Here is a 17,923-nt window from a genome sequence, read left to right on the forward strand (position 1 = left end):
TCTTCTGATTGAGAATGTCTGTTTGTGTTTGGTAGGGCTGTAATGTTTATTGAGCAACCATGCAAAAAAATCCCCCTGGAACTCATTGGCTTTAACAGTCCAAAGTGAAGGTTGCAGAGGTCACGTTTTCACATTCTGGTTTTGTGAGCCTCACTAGAATATATGCAACCAAACAAAAATGAGTGCACATGGAGAGCATTGCCAGGTCCATTAACACACTAACAAAGTAATTTCTGTCATTAGTGGCACAACATTATTGCACAATAACTGTTTTTGGACTGTGGGTGATAGAATAAAAACAATTGTAATCAGGTCAGGTTATCCTTAAGTTTGATCGGGTACATTTACTGTTTCTACAGACCGTTAGTGTCAGAAGGTTGCTTGTTGAGAACATCCAGGGCCGTCTGAGTCTCCTTTTGTCCGTCTATGGAGCAGTTAGACACAGCATTGGCCACCTGGCAGAACTTGCGCAGTATAATCTCCCTTAGAAGCAGGTAAACCCAAGGGTCCAGGATCTGGTTCAGAGAGGCCAGACGAATGGCGGTGAGAAAGAAGTTACAGTCCACCTGGATGTCTTGACTAGGAGTGAAAGACACTTCTGCCGGTTTGCAGTGATGTGACGACGTCTGTGTCGAGATCATTCTTAACATCAGCACCTAAAGAAGAGAGTCAGTGAAAATTGAATCAAGAGTACCTTGGAGGGTCTCAGTTTACTTAACATCATTACTAATTTATAGATATGAGATACCATACCTGGTCACAAACTCTTGAAATTCCATCTGTCACTACATATTTCGGTAAAACGGCTTTTAGCTTCTACACACCTCACTTACAGGAAGAAAAAAAACAGTTGGACGCATTGGGAATGTGGTAATGTTATTTCATTTAAAAAATGGTGTATGTTTCTGATGATCCTGCCTTCATTATGTAATTGTTTGGTTTTGTCATGCAGGGCTCACTTTTTGTTATTTGATTATGTTACTTAGATTAACGCAAGGGTGCGTCCAATGGATTTTAATCAGCTCTCAGAAGCTGCGGTTAACATGTGGTTGTCCTTCATCTGATTAAGATGATCCAATCACTAACTGATTGAGATTTGTTGTGGCTGCACATGGTAATAAAATGTGTCTCATCTGCCCACTGCAAATTAATCCAACCTGCCTCAGGCATCCCCTTATGACAAGCTGTATAACTTGACAGAAAACAGCACAGTTTTATAGTCAATAACTGTATAATATCATCATTACAACCTACTTTTGTTATCCAACAATTTAAGACTGGTCATAATACTGTTCCGGGTAATCTAGCCCTGTCCACAGCCTGTCCTATCCCTAAGAAAGTCATTGCACAAACAAGCTGAGTATCTAGATGTGTGTACAAAATACAGTTAAGGCACAGTATAAATAAAAATTACACTTAGGCCTTATTGCACTGTAGAAACAGAAACAGGTTAAATTATAGAGTACGCCAAAAAGTTAATCTAATGGTGCAACGCATTTACCAAAACAGGTCTCTGGACAGGGTTGATATTTATGCATGGATGTAAACCATTCTACTGAAACAGCCAATGCTATTTTCTGGAGTGCATTAAATCTAAACTGGACATCGTTGAAGTCGGCCTTTGAAACTGTGAATCATGATGTCCTCTTATCCACACTATCATCCCTTAATGTGTCCACTGAAGTCATTAGTTGGATGTATTCCTATCTGACAAACAGAAGTCAAAGGGTTTGTTTGGGAGACACTCAGTTGGACTCTACTATAACATTGGGGTCCCACAAGGGTCAATATTAGGCCCCCTTCTGATTACCATCTATATAAATGATCTCCCACAAGTTAACACAGATGTATGCAGATGATACAGTTCTGTATGTACACTCCACAAAATAGACAACTAGTTGTTAACAAGTTAACTGAAGATATGGTACATGTTTCTAAATGGATGACTAATTCTTGCCTGCATTTAAATATCGACAAGACTGTTTGTATGTACTTCTCTAAGAAATCCATTGATTATTCTCAACGAGCTGTTCATGTTAATGGGGATAATCTAAAAGTTGTCTAATTTCAGGAATCTTCATGTCATTTTGGACTCCAACTTGACATTTAAGAAATATGTGAAGAAGGTGGTTAACACGGTCAAGTTTGGATTATCCAACTTTATGTTTATAAAACCTTTCCTTTGTCTGGATGCCGCCAAACTATATATGCTATGATCTTCTCACATCTGAGATATTGCCTCACACACTGGTCACAAGCAGCAGCTCCTATTCTGAAACCAATTTAATCACTCTACAAACAAACACTTAAGGTTTTTGATAACAAACCAAACAGTTACCACCATTGTCATATAATTTACAAACATAACTTATTTTAGTCTGAATAGCTTTAAGCATTATGTAGATGAAAACCTTGTCTTTAAGATCTTGCATGGTCTTGCCCCTCCACCCCTATGCCGGCATATCATGCTCAAGGAAAGCACCTCTGGGATAACAAGGGCAGAGGGAATTAGAGGGAATTGCGTTGTCCCTTTTTGACACAGTGCAATCGGTCAATCGGCCTTCTCTGTTAGAGCTACAGTATACTGGAATGCAATGCCCATGGACTTGAGAAGCTGCACTGATTATGGGATTTTTTTATTGATATTGAAAACATGGCTAAAATCTATCCAAACCTGTACACAAGTTCTGTGGTTCCTCATATGTAAAATTACAGTTCATGATTGTCACGCCCTGGCCTTAGTTATCTTTGTTTTCTTTATTATTTTGGTTAGGTCAGGGTGTGACATGGGGAATTTATGTGTTTGCCCTGGTCTAGGGGTTTTGTATGTTTATGGGGTGTTCTCTAGTCTAGGTGTTTATGTAAGTCTATGGTTGCCTAGATTGGTTCTCATTTAGAGGGAGGTGTTTATCGTTGTCTCTGATTGGGAACAATATTTAGGCAGCCATGTTCTTTGGGTATTTTGTAGGTCATTGTTTCCTGTGTCTGTGCCACACGGGACTGTTTCATTGCCAGTTCATTTTGTATTTGTGTTCATGTTCAGTTTTCCCTATTAAAACATGGACACCTACCACGCTGAATATTGGTCCGATCCTTGTTTCACCTATTCAGAGGAAGAGGAGGAAATCTGCCGTGACAATGATAGTGTTGTTGTTAGAATTATATATTATTGGATGTAATGTATTTGTATTTTGTATTGTTTAGTGAGTATTTGTATAGTGGCTGTGTAAATGTGCTTTTGGATAACCCCAGGCAGACGTACATGGATGTTGAATTATTGTAATATTGATGTTGATTAATGTGCATTGTCCCCTATAAATAAACCAAATTAAAAACATAGTGCCTTCAGAAAGTATTCATACCCCTTGACTTATTCCACATTTTGTTGTTACAGACTGAATTCAAAATGGATTCATTTTCTCACTTATCTATACACAATACCCCATAATGACCAAGTAAAAACATGTTTTTATCATTTGTTGCACATTTATTAAAAATGAAATACAGAAATATCGTATTTACATATGCATTCACACCCGAGTCAATACATGTTACAATCAACTTTGGAAGCGACTATTTTGGCAGCAAATTACAGCTGTGACTCTTTCTGAGTAAGTCTCCTCTAAGAGCTTTGCACACCTAGATTGTACAATATTTGCACATTCTTTAAAATTCTTCAAGCTTGATCAAGTTGGTTGTTGATCATTGCAAGACAGCCATTTTCAAGTCTTGCCATAGATTTTCAAACCGATTTAAGGCAAAACTGTAACTAGGACACTCAGGAACATTCAATGTAGTCTTGGTAAGCAACTCCAGTGTATATTTGGCCATATGTTTTAGGTTATTGTCCTCCTGAAAGGTAGGAGCATGGATCAGAAAACCAGTCAGTATCTGGTGTGACCACCATTTGCCTCATGCTGTGCGAAACATCTCGTTCGCATAGAGTTGATCAGGCTGTTGAGTGTGGCCTGTGAAATGGGGCAGTTAGTGTAGCTATTCCCTCCGCAAAGCAATCAAACAAGCTAAGTGTCAGTATAGAGACTAAGTAGAGTCGCAATTCAACGGCTCAGACAGACACAAGAGGTATGTGGCAGGATCAACAGTCAATCACGGATTACAAAAAGAAAACCAGCCCCGTCGCAGACCAGGATGTCTTGCTCCCAGACAGACTAAATAACTTGTTTGCTCGCTTTGAGGACAATACAGTACCACTAACACAACCCGCTACCAAAACCTGTGGGCTCTCCTTCACTGCAGCCGACGTGAGTGAAACATTTAAACGTGTTAACCCTCGCAAGGCTGCAGGCCCAGACGGCATCCCCAGCCTCGTCCTCAGAGCATGCGCAGACCAGCTGGCTGGTGTGTTTACGGACATATTCAATCAATCCTTGTCCCAGTCTGCTGTTCCCACATGCTTCAAGAGGGCCACCATTGTTCCTGTTCCCAAGAAAGTTAAGATAACTGAGCTAAACGACTACTGCCCCATAGCACTCACTTCCGTCATCACAAACTGCTTTGTGAGACTAGTCAAGGACCATATCACCTCCACCCTACCTGACACCCTAGACCCACTCCAATTTGCTTTCCGCCCCAATAAGTCCATCTGGACAAGAGGAATACCTATGTGAGAATGCTGTTCATCGACTACAGCTCAGCATTTAACACCATAGTACCCTCCAAACTCGTCATCAAGATCGAGACCCTGGGTCTCCGCCCAATGCACCTGGGTACTGGACTTCCTGATGGGCCGCCCCCAGGTGGTGATGGTAGATAACAACCTCTCCACCCCGCTGATCCTCAACACTGGGGCCCCACAAGGGTGCATTCTGAGCCCTCTACTGTACTCCATGTTCACCCACGACTGCGTGGCCATGCACGCCTCCAACTCAATCTTCAAGTTTGCTAACAACACTACAGTGGTTTGCTTGATTACCAACAACGACGAGACGGCCTACATGGAGGAGGTGAGGGCCCTCGGAGTGTGGTGTCAGGAAAATAACCTCACACTCAACGTCAACAAAACAAAGGAGATGATTGTATACTTCAGGAAGCAGCAGAGGGAGAACCCCCCTATCCACATCGATGGGACAGTAGTGGAGAGGGTAGTAAGTTTTAAGTTCCTCGGCGTACACATCACGGACAAACTGAATTGGTCCACCCACACAGACAGCGTTGTGAAGAAGGCGCAGCAGCACCTCTTCAACCTCAGGAGGCTGAAGAAATTCGGCTTGTCACCAAAAGCACTCACAAACTTCTACAGATGCACAATCGAGAGCATCCTTTTGGGATGTATCACCGCCTGGTACGGCAACTGCTCCGCCCACAACCGTAAGGCTCTCCAGAGGGAAGTGAGGTCTGCACAACGCATCACCGGGGGCAAACTACCTGCCGTCCAGGACACCTACACCACCCGATGTCACAGGAAGGCCATAAAGATCATCAAGGACAACAACCACCCGAGCCACTGCCTGTTCACCCCGCAATCATCCAGAAGGCTAGGTCAGTACAGGAGCATCAAAGCAGGGACTGAGAGACTGAAAAACAGCTTCTATCTCAAGGCCATCAGACTGGTAAACAGCCACCACTAACATTGAGTGGCTGCTGCCAACATACTGACACAACTCCAGCCACTTTAACAATGGAAATTTATGGAAATCGATGTAAAAATGTATCACTAGCCACTTTAAACAATGCCACTTAACCTCTTGAAACTCCCCATCCCGGATCCGGGATCGTGACTAAAGCCTCAGGCTCATTAGCATAACGCAACGTTAACGATTTCTGAAAATCGCAAATAAAATTTTAAAAATGCGTTTGCTCTCAAGCTTAGCCTTTTCTTAACAACACTGTCATCTCAGATTTTCAAAATATGCTTTTGAACCATAGAAATGGACTAATTTGTGTAAGAGTATATGCAAAGCTAGCATAGCATTTTGTGTAGCATGTAGCACGCAACATTTTCACAAAAGCCAGATAACCAAATAAATAAAATCATTTACCTTTGAAGAGCTTCTGATGTTTTCAATGAGGAGACTCTCAGTCACATGCCAAATGCGCAGTGTTTCCTGAAAGCATCTGTGTGTAGGGGAAATTTGAGGCGATTCCGTTTTCTACATTGCGCCTGGCTACTGAAATCGAACCGAAAATGCAGTCACCTACAACGTAAAACTTTTCCCAGGATTAACTACATAATATCGACCGAAACATGGCAAACGTTGTTTGGAATCAGTCCTCAAGGTGTTTTTTCACATATCTCTTCATTGACATGCAGTTCGTTAGGAAGCTTGCTTTCTCTCTCTGTCACAATTCAAAAAAGTTTTGGAACACTATTCCTTGGAAAAATACTGGCAGGTGACTTTTGCGCACCAATTTCGGCGCAGGACACCGGGCGGACACGTGGTAAATGTGGTCTCTTATGGTCAATCTTCCAATGATCTGCCTACAAATACGTCACAATGCTGCAGACACCTTGGGGAAAAATGACAGAGAGGGTTGATTCATTCCTCTTGCGTTCACAGCCATATAAGGAGATCATGACAAACAGAGCCTCAAAAATCCTTGTCATTTCCTGGATGCCATCTCATCTTGGTTTTGCCTGAAGCTCACGTTAAAGGGCACGCACAGAGAAGATCTTTGTATTTCTGGACACGTCAGAGTGTTTTCTTTCGAACAGTAGCAATTATATGCATAGTCGAGCATCTTTTTGTGACAAAATATCTTGTTTAAAACGGGAACGTTTTTCATCCAAAAATGAAATTGCGCCCTGTTTTGAATCAGATTTGTGTAACTAGAGTTCCAAGAAGTTAATTCGGGAAACGGTAACTCATTAAACAAACTTTTTCTGTGGTGCACCAAGATTGCTGATCAGTTAATTGCTACATGATTCATTTAATCACGTAATCAATTAAACAGTTAATTCATCGCATTAATGACAGTCAAGTCACGACAAATGTGATGACTACTATTTATCGAATAATTACCTTCTAATAATTACCTTCTACGTTTAATTATTACTCTATGAAATGAATCATGTAACAATTAACTCATTAAGAATTTGGGGCACCACAATAAAAGTTTGCTTAATTGGTTACCATTTCCCGAATTAACTCAAGAATATATAGATATCATACAGGTCATCAATTATTATTTCCTCATAGCAGTCCTATTGTGACCATCGTAGCGCAATCTGCACAAACCCGAGTCTCACTGATCATTCCGTACCACACAAATTGATTTGATTATTTATTTATTAACAAGCTAAATGATAACATAATATACACATATACGTTATTGATTAGAAACTTAATACCATGACAACAGGTCCCTAGCTAACCAACATAAAACACGTGTTACACAAGATGGAGATTTAAAAAGAGAGAGAGTGAGAGAGATAGTGAAGCAACACTTAGATACATTTGTGAACTACGCTTAGTTTAGCCCTAATACCTTGCCCCGAACTGTCACTTTGGTAAGAAGTAATGAATGTATAATTGTGTTGGAGATCTTCGTCAGGTATCTCTGTTGCTGGGTTTCGCTTGGGGATAAGGTTTCAACGGAGGCTTGGTCTTTGGATGACCTTCTCCTTCATGAGTCTCTGATTGTCCACAAGATGTCACACTGTCCTTAGTTTTCTGTTTACTTCCACTGGAAGAGTGATCTCCTGAGGACGGCTAATCAGTAATGTCGCTGATCCCAGAGTAGTGATGAAAGCCATTTCGACAAACATTTATTTGAAGAGAATAACTTTATAGTCCTGCTTAAATTCATCTTCTTAGATACAGTATTTAGAACAGCTACTCAACCGTAGCATTGATTGTTAAGAGGTTACTTTGTCTTCTTCAACCTCGTATTGCGTTTACGGGGTCACGACTAATCTTACACCTCAGCTGCAGCTCGTGGTCATTCTAATCTGATATGTTAATTATTACCTCAAATGCTTTATACCGTCAGATAGAAAGGGGGCGTTCCCTGGGGTGTAGCTAGAGCAAGGTATCACATTTTACTATGATCTCGTTAGATAACTAAAATCACAATCTTATCGTCACAAAAACATTGTCTTTATCCTGGATATTTTCCACACAACGTAAAGTATGTGAACATGATATACACTGTATGAAAACTCTTCAAGTTACAATGTTTTCATTATAACATCTTCATACAACTTTTATTGACCTCACAAAATAGACATTAATCTTCCACATTCCATCTCTCATCATGACCAACATTCGGAGGATGAAATTAAAAGTAGATGCTTTTTACACTTGGAACAGGTAGGTTCGCTAGACCTTGTTCATGGTTTCCTCAAGCAGAAGAGTGGTGGAATTATGTGGTTTCCACATCACCAACAAACTAACATGGTTCAAGCACACCAAGAAAAGTTGTGAAGAGGGCATGACAAAACCTATTCCCCCTCAGGAGACTGAAAAGATTTGGCATGGGTCCTCAGATCCTCAAAAGGTTCTACAGCTGCACCATCAAGAGCATCTGGATGGTGGTTATATCACTGCCTGGTATGGCAACTGCTCAGCCTCCGACTGCAAGGCACTACAGAAGGTAGTGCGTACGGTCCAGTACATCACTGGGGCCAAGCTTTCTCTCATCCAGGACCTCTATACCAGGTGGTGTCAGAGGAAGGCGCCAAAAATGGTCAAAGACTCCAGCCCCCCAAGTTATAGACTGTTCTCTCTGCTACCGCACGACAAGCAGTACCAGAGCGCCAAATCTAGGTCCATGAGGCTTCTAAACAGACTCCTGAACATCTAATCAAATGGCTACCCAGACTATTTGCATTGCCCCACCTCCAGCCCTTTTGCGCTACTCTCTGTTATTATCTATGCATAGTCACTTTAATAACTATTATTAATAGTTATTAATTACCTCGATTGACCAGTGTCCCCGCACATTGACTCTGTACCGATACCCCCTGTATATGGTCTCGCTATAGTTATTTTATTGCTGCTCTTTAATTACTTGTTCCTTTACTTTCTTGTTCTTATTCATTTTTTTAACAGCATTGTTGGTTCAAACCAAGCTGCTTACCCATTGCAGATTCAGTCTTCCCAGCCTGGTGCAGGTCTACCATTTTGTTTCTGGTGTCCTTTGACAGCTCTTTGGTCTTGGCCATAGTGGAGTTTGGAAGGTGACTGAGGTTGTGGACAGGTTTCTTTTATACTGATAACAAGTTCAAACAGGTGCCATTAATACAGGTAACGAGTGGAGGACAGAGGAGCCTCTTAAAGAAGAAGTTACAGGTCTGTGAGAAATCTTGCTTGTTTGTAGGTGACCAAATACTTATTTTCCACCATAATCTGCAAATAAATTGATAAAATATCCTGCAATGTGATTTTCTGGATTTTTCGCCCTTATTTTGTCTGTCATAGTTGAAGTGTTCCTATGATGAAAATTACAGGCCTCTCTCATCTTTTTAAGTGGGAGAACTTGCACAATTGGTGGCTGACAAAATACTTTTTTTGCCCCACTGTAGTTCTTCCCGGACAGCGTGTCAGTGAATTCCTGTAGTGGGCCCATGGTTTGTTCACTGACTCCAACACATCAATTTCCTGATAGTTGGACACCAGGTGCATGCTTTTCTTCTCTGAATCCAGACACGGGCTATGGCCTTTTCTTGTTCCAGGATTCATTCTATCATCTTCTGTCTTGAACCCCACCTGGTTGGGGACTCTGTGATGAGCTGGTGAGTGTGTAGACTGAGCTCAGTCTGTGCTAGAAACAAGTCTCTCCATGTCTATTCTATTGTTTAGGAATGTTTGACCACTAGCTGTTTGAATATGTAATTTATATAATCATTTTGATTGAAAATGTATTAATTTAGATAATGTTGTTATAATTAAAACAGCCTGTGGTTAGATTGGCAGAATGACACAACTACTAACACATTAGCCTACAGCTGGCCTGAACATATATTTTTCGAATGCACTTTAATTATCCAATGTCACACTTACCAAGGTCAAGCCTGTGCCCAAGGCAGGCGGATCCAGTTGTTCAAGCGCAACGCTTTTATCATGTTGCTCCCGCTGTCAGTTGTCATGCACACCTGTCGGTCTTGGCTCATTTTCCACGATGCCAGAGAGTATTTGAGACCTTGGGCTATTACTTCACCCGTATGATCATCGGGGAAGTAAGACGTCTGGAGGCAGACATTTTGGCAGGGTTTCTTCAGTGAAATACTTGTGGCTTGGCAACTGATATTTGTGGTCAACTGTACCTAGCAGCTTCTTAACTTCTTGGTGACAGGGGGCAGTATTTTCACGTCCGGATGAAATGCATGCCCAAATTTAACTGCCTGCTACTCATCCCCAGAAGGTAATATATGCATATTATTAGTAGATTTGATAGAAAATAAAAGATTCTCACTCTCTTTTCAATGTGTTTTCATTGGGAATCCAGATTTCTAAGGGACCTTCTTGCAGTTCCTATCGCTTCCACTGGATGTCAACAATCTTTAGAAATTGGTTGAGGTTATTCCTTTGTGTAATGAAGAAGTGCGGCCATCTTGAACGAGGGTCACTTGAAGTGTACTGTTAGATGACCAGAAAGCTAGCTACAGTTTGTTTTCCTCCTGTATTGAACACAGATTATCCCTTCTTCAATCGATTATTTACATTAAAAAATACCTAAAGTTGTATTACAACAGTAGTTTGAAATGTTTTGGCAAAGTTTACAGGTAACTTTTGAGATATTTTGTAGTCACGTTGCGCAAGTTGGAACCGGTGTTTTTCTGGATCAAAAGCGCCAAATAAATTGACATTTTGGATATATAATCGACGGAATTAATCGAACAAAAGGACCATTTGTGGTGTTTATGGGACATATTGGAGTGCCAACAAAAGAAGCTCGTCAAAGGTAAGGCATGGATTATATTTTTATATCTGCGTTTTGTGTCGCGCCTGAAGGGTTGAAATATGTTTTTTCTATTTGTTTACGGAGGTGCTATCCTCAGATAATAGCATCATTTGCTTTCGCCTCTGGATTTAGAACAAGTGTAGCTTTAATTTCTCTGCATTTTCCCTGGCTTTTGGCCAGGTGACATATCCCAGAGAGGTTAAAACCTGTTAAGGCTTGGGACAATACTGCCCCCTTTGGATGAATTGCGTGCCCATAGTAAACTGAAAAGAAATCCGTCCAAAATTGCTAATATATGCATATAATAATAATTATTGAATAGAAAACACTCTAAAGCTTCTAAAACCGTTTGAATTATGTCTGTATGTATAGCAGAACTCACAGGGCAGCCAATCTCCCAAACTAGTTTTCTCATCAGGAAAGTTGGGCCAACTTTGACGTCATCGCCCCCACCCTTCCCAACCAGCTATGGATCTGGGATCAGTTTCTATGTCTTCCGCGACATATTTTCTATCAGGAGAGCGTTTAATTGTGCAAATCCCGCGAGCTTTGACCCTTTGGCAGGCAAATTACTGGGTGTCGCGAGAAAATACATGCATTTTCAGGCGCGCGTTGCGCACAGAGCTCCCTTTGTTCCAACATGCACGAGAAGAATACAGTTTGTCCGGTCGATTTGAGAATTGTTTTGTACGTTAATAACATCCTAAAGCTTGATTCTGCACTTAGTTTGACCAGTTTAGTCGACATATAATATGTAATATTGAAGTTTTGATGCGCAACTGTTCGGGACCAGAAGTAATTTTGGATGCATTTCAGCTGGAACTTGTCGCATTTGCTAACACAAAGACACACGACTTGAAACCAAACGCTGTTTTGGGTAAGTATGACTCCTTCCGCTTCATTCTGATCGAAGACCATCAAAGGGAAGGGAATATTAATGTTGTAATTTTGTGTTTCTGTTGACTCCAACATAGCGGAGAAATATTGCTTATATTGAGCGCCGTCTCAGATTATTGAATAGTTAACGATTTCTGTAACGTTAAAAATAACGTTAAAAATAAATGTGACAAAGAGATTGCATTAAGAAGCAGTGTATCTTTCTAACTATATGTAGAACATGTATATTTAGTCAAAGTTTATGATGTGTATTGCTGTTATCTGGCGTTATCTGGCGGAGTTATCTATAATTTCTCCGGACATTTTTTAGCATTTTCTGAACATGGCGTCAATGTAAACGGAGATTTAAGGATATAAATTGCATATTATTGAAAAAAACAAATGTACTGTGTAACATGTCCTATTACTGTCATCTGATGAAGATTTTCAAAAGGTTAGTGAATTATTTTTCTTTTAATCCTGCGTTTGTGATTGCATCTTTTGTTCGACAAAATGGCTACATATCGTCTGTGTCTTTGTGGTGGTTTGACATACATATGTGCTATGTTTTCGCCGTAAAAGATCTGACTCACTGGGTAGATGAACAAGGTGTTTATCTTTCATTTGAGCTATTGGACTTGTTAATGTGTGGAGGTTAAATATTTCTAAGAATATTTTTGCATTCTGTGCGCCACTTTTTTAGTTGTGGGGGTGGGGAGGGTGCCCTTGGGGAACGTGTAGCGTGAACACGTTAAAGCCTGGCTTTTCTACTGTACAGATTGGAACCATATCTTTCGCTATGTAATAGGTCACTGAATCCGTTATTTCCTTCCACCTCAAACTTTTCTTGTTGTAAGGGATTAAGTTTGAAAAGGATAGTTGGTCTTTTAGCAGACGTTTTGGGAATCGAGCGTCTGGAATCGGCATTGCGTAGTCTCACGCATTCCTCCCATTCCACCTCGTGTTTCAGTTGCAGGTGATGGAAGAGGTTAGTTGTCCTGCTGCCTTTTGAAGCAACTGTCTTTCGACACATTTTGCACAGGACATTAGTTTGCTGAACATCAGACCTCTTAAACCCGAATCACTTCCATATTTCTGAAAAAACATTGCTGCCCTTTTTGGTGATGATTTCATTCTCATGAGAGGCTGAGCTGGCTTCCTCACTTTACATTTTGGTGATGATTTCATCCTCACGAGAGGCTGAGCTGTCTTCCTCACTTTCCATTTTGGTAGAATACTTACCGCCGTTACACTTCTCTGCCGTGGTTACAATTAGTGAAAGGCTGTCTAGGGTTGTGATAGGTGGATAACCTCTGTGCACGTGTTGTCACACAATTGGGACATAATTCAACATTGGGTTTACAGAGAAGAGACAGTGAGATGCTGCACTTGTTAACTTCTTGACGCTACCTATCCCGTTAGCGGAATAATTGTCATCAACAACCGATGAATTGCAGAGCGCCGCATTCGAATAATATTACAAAAAATATTTATATTCATGAAATCACAAGTAGCAATATAGCAAAACACAGTTTAGCATTTTGTTTATCCACCTGTCGTGTCAGATTTTGAAAATATGCTTTACAGCGAAACCAATCCAAGCGTTTGTGTAAATTTATCGATCACTAGACAAAACATTATGAACACCTAGCATCAAAGTAGCTTGGTCATGAAAATGTTTAGCTTTTATCGTCGGATTCCGATAAGTTCTCCCATATATTGTGCATCCCTAAAAGTAATGATGGACTGTTGTTTCTCTTTGCTTATTTGAGCTGTTCTTACCATAATATGGACTTGGTATTTTACCAAATAGGAATAGTGTCTGTACACCCCCCTACCTTGTCACAACACAACTGATTGGCTCAAACGCATTAAGAAGGAAAGAAATTCCACAAATTAACTTTTAACAAGGCCCACCTGTGAATTGAAATTCATTCCAGGTGACTAGCTCATGTAGCTGGTTGAGAGAATGACAAGAGAGTGCAAAGCTTTCATCAAGGGAAAGGGTGGCAACTTTGAACAACCTCAAATATAAAATATATTTTGATTTATTTAACACCTTTTTTGGTTACTACATGATTCCATTTGATTTTATTTCATAGTTGACGTCTTCACTATTATTCTACAATGTAGAAAATAGTAAAAATAAAGAAAAACCTTTGAATTAGTAGGTGTGTCCAAACTTTTGACTGGTACTATATGTTCAACTCATATGTTCAACTTTATCCAGTGACCATTTTGAAGGATAGGTACTGACTGAAATGTAGCCGGCTATTTAGCATGCTGGCTTATAATGGCCATGCAGTAGCCAACTATAGTTAGCTAACACACTTTCGTACATCGCGCTGTAATGTACAATACAATGACCTTATTTTAACACACCAAAAACGTAATACTTCCAGGTCAACTGTAATATGAATACCATTGTAAAGCACGATTTCTTCCCTTTCCAGTAAAATCAATGATGAGACCTTCATGCTGCCTGTTTCTGCATGATTGAAGAAGGCAATGAGCTCTGTTGGGTCTTTTTAAAAATGCAGAGTGAAACCTATAAGCCGTGTGTGTGTGTGTGTGTGTGGGGGGGGGGGGGGCAGTTTTTTCCCAACTTTTCTGCAATACTATTGGGCAATTACCATATCAATCGAAGCCTGAATAGAAACGTGGTTCTCTGCACAGACTGATGCCCACACAGTCCCATTAGTTTTAGTGGTTGTCCAAATTTGTACGGAATGGGGTTAGTCAAAAGTAGCTGGATAGCTAATCGTGGACACCAAATGACACAGCTACCTAGACTTGGGAGCTCATGGGCTCACAGGCTACATTAGCCAACTGGTTAGATATAATTACACCACGGAAACAATAACTAACTTTTCCACTTAGTTTTACACTGACCACCACATTTAGGAGAATAGCTAATTACTGAAATGTAGCTGGCTAGACCACCGGCCAGGCAATAGACACTAACTTATTGTGGACACACACCTATTCTTTGATACATTTGGATTAACTTGCTGATATCAAACAACACATACCAGACCATTTGTGGAAAGGTCAAAATAACAATTAGTGGGCTCATTTTTTTAATGATCAGTGAAAATAAAATAGATTGGTAGCTAGCCGATGAGGTTTTCATTTGTTTCAACAATTATGGACAATAACAGTAAACAGTAAAAAAATCATCATAATCTTCTTAATATATATATATTAGGAGAAGGGAAGATTCAACTTTATTTAAGAAGATAATAGCTTTTTTTCAGTTTTATGAGCAGAATGGCACTGTTGGGAGGAGAAGCTTCATTTCCAAAACTAATTTTCAAACGTGCATTATGATGCATTAGAAGAAAAAGCCTTATGACAATAATCGTGTACATTTGCATGACAATTATTCGTTACACAAAATGCCATAATCGTCACAGCCCTATTTCTTTCCCCAACTGATTTGGTGATCAAACTGAAGCTGTTTCCCAAGTTGTTCAGTCGTTGTTAACTCGTGGGCGGTGTGAGCTAGCTAAACAGATTGCTTTGTAGAGCATATGTGTGACATCAAGCACTCAAGAACGTTAACTAATCACCTCAAGATGGCTAAACCAATCAGCTGTGTGTCAATAAGGTTGTTAAATGAGACCCTTCCTTTGAAACTTTAAGTAAAATGTGCGTTCTGTGAATTATTTGTCGTATAGGCGTGCCGTGTTAAATATGATTTTAGTATTTTAGAGAGTTCTACACCACATTACCAAATGCTATAAAACAAGAGGAAAACCACCAGAATTTACCAGTATAGGAAAACCACTAGAACTTACCAGTAAAGGAACCCAGCATATAAGCAGTACACACATGATTCCCAATAGTTGAATGACTGTCTCCGTGGTTAATCGTTCCCACTGCTTGGATGAGTGAGATGTGCCCGATTTCGTTTTGCAACGAATAACTAATCCACGAATTGTGACGACGTTGCAGGAGAAAGTCACAAGAAGTGAGAATATCCCAAGAACAGCGAAAGTGATGGAGAAAAACATGTTGCCCGGGACCTCTCTGTCTCCAGTGCTTATGAAGCACCAAGTGCCTGGCCATTGCAGCGTATAGTGCCCAACTCCTGCGACCGGCAACAGCGAGAAAAAAAGAACAAGACACAATATAACTGCCAGAATTTGCTTTGTCACACTTGTCTTCATGTGATTGGAGTACCAATGAGGACTTGTAATCGCCAATGCCCTCTCAATTGCCATTGCGCTGGCAAAGAATAGAGAACACAAGCCAAAAGTTGTCATACACACTCCAAAGAAAGCACACAGACTCCCCGATGAGTCTATGCGGTCCCATTTCAAATCGGCTCTGTAAACCGATATAACTATCGGGCTGGTGAGAAGCTGTCCAAACAGATCTGTCAATGCCAGCGACCCGATGCAGAGTAGGAAAGACTTTTTCCTGTTATTTTCTTTTTTTCTGTACGAGCTATAAACCAGCATAAGAGCGAGAGAATTGCCCACCATTCCCGTTACCATCATAGTAATGGGGAAAACAACTGACACGGATCCACAGCTGCCACTTTTGGTGACATTGCTCTCACGCAAAGACTTGTTGGATTCCAACATCTCTCCAGGAGACGTGTTGCACCTGGTATCCAAAGAGTCTCAGTTGTCGGAAATCATCCTCTATGTGAGGATACATACAGGCTAAATCCACTGTACACGCCCAGCACCCTCCAAGTGTTGCTGCAAAGCTACTGTGCGTAAAAACGCGTCACACTTTTTAAAGCACGGGAGGTGGGACTACCTGCAAGAGCATATGCACAATTTCAAAATTCGTCAGGTATAACTTTCTACACCAATTGCTCCAGGAAGCTAATTTTGGCAGCTGGACAAGGGCATAGTATGAAGTGTATGTTCACTTTTCTGCTATTATTACATTGTACATGTTTTAGCATAGGCCTATAACTAGTAGGCAGTTCTGCCTTACATTGAATATTGGCCTAGGCTATTATAAATGGCTTTTTTTTAACCTTTATTTAACTAGGCAAGTTAGTTAAGAACAAATTCTTATTTTCAATGACGGCCTAGGAACAGTGGGTTAACTGCCTGTTCAGGGGCAGAACGACAGATTTGTACCTTGTCAGCTCGGGGATTCGAACTTGCAACCTTTTCGATTACTAGTCCAACGCTCTAACCACTAGGCTACCCTGCCGCTTTGCCATAGCTATGATTGATCTTACCTGAACTAGGGGTTCTGATCCATTCTGAGTTCCACTGAAAAGCTTTTTTAAATGAGACATTTTGGCCTTGCTGCTGCTTTATTCAATCTTAGTTTTATCACAGCTTTTTCAGGGACCCATTGGAAGCTCCCTAAACCACATGGTTGGGAATCACTGACCTAGGACTATTCAGAGCCATGGGAAAAGCCTAGTTGTTGCATTTAAGAAAATGTAGGCCTACTAGCCTAATTATCACAAGTCAAGCCTATATCCTTCACATTGTAGTTTACTTTTAATTCAATGCCATTTGCTAGCCTGAAGACTCAAACTAAAGTATTCTGCTGCTTTGTCATTCACTACATACATTACTAATTACCCTTTAAATCGAGAGGTATTTCATTATGCTGTATGTCATCTTCAAGGAATCTTGCCCTGCTACTGAACAGAGAAGTGTAGTGTTTGTAAAGCCTCACCATCTTAAACTTAAATGGGAGGCAATTGTGAAAGTATAATTGGCTTTACAGGCAATGTGTATCATTTAACATTGCTATTATAATAGTACTCACTTATAGGAATAGGAAATTGTTTAGAAGTGGCTAGTTAAGCCATCACTGAAAATCACACATTTTCCATCTTCTATGTTTTGGTAACTTACTGTTTTTCAACAAGACTGAAGAGACTGCAAAGTTTTAAAATGTTCAAAGTGATGTCCATCTTGCCACAGAGCCTTCAACAGCAAGGGGGCGTTTCCACTCAGTTGTGGATGTCCCCATTGAAATGCATGACATCTGGCGCAATGTAAAGGAGTGCTTATGGGTAATGTGAACCAGGCTTGTGCCTTGCACACACCTACAACGTCATTGTGCAAAATGGTACACAGCATCATCTTGATATGTGTGCAACAAAATTTCAACATTCACCTTCTGTTACCATTTCTGTCAAGCCGTCTATGCATACAATTTGATGTATACTTTAGATTTATCCAATGTATGCACC

At 40.5% G+C, this 17,923-nt stretch overlaps 1 protein-coding gene across 1 annotated transcript in view; it reads right to left on the reverse strand.

The window, feature by feature from the left end:
* Window positions 1-241: 241 nt before the first annotated feature.
* Window positions 242-17,923, reverse strand: part of ptger3 (prostaglandin E receptor 3 (subtype EP3)) — a 30,510-nt gene continuing 12,828 nt past the window's right edge. Inside the window, exons 3-4 of the mRNA XM_064990356.1 lie at window positions 15,540-16,369; window positions 242-656 (exon numbers count right to left, since the gene is read on the reverse strand). Coding sequence (XP_064846428.1) covers window positions 354-656; window positions 15,540-16,369 — 1,133 coding nt within the window. The 3' untranslated portion in view covers window positions 242-353. The remainder of the gene's footprint in view (window positions 657-15,539; window positions 16,370-17,923) is intronic.

This window comes from Oncorhynchus masou, chromosome 16 (assembly GCF_036934945.1).
Source record: "Oncorhynchus masou masou isolate Uvic2021 chromosome 16, UVic_Omas_1.1, whole genome shotgun sequence".
Taxonomy (NCBI): domain Eukaryota; kingdom Metazoa; phylum Chordata; class Actinopteri; order Salmoniformes; family Salmonidae; genus Oncorhynchus; species Oncorhynchus masou.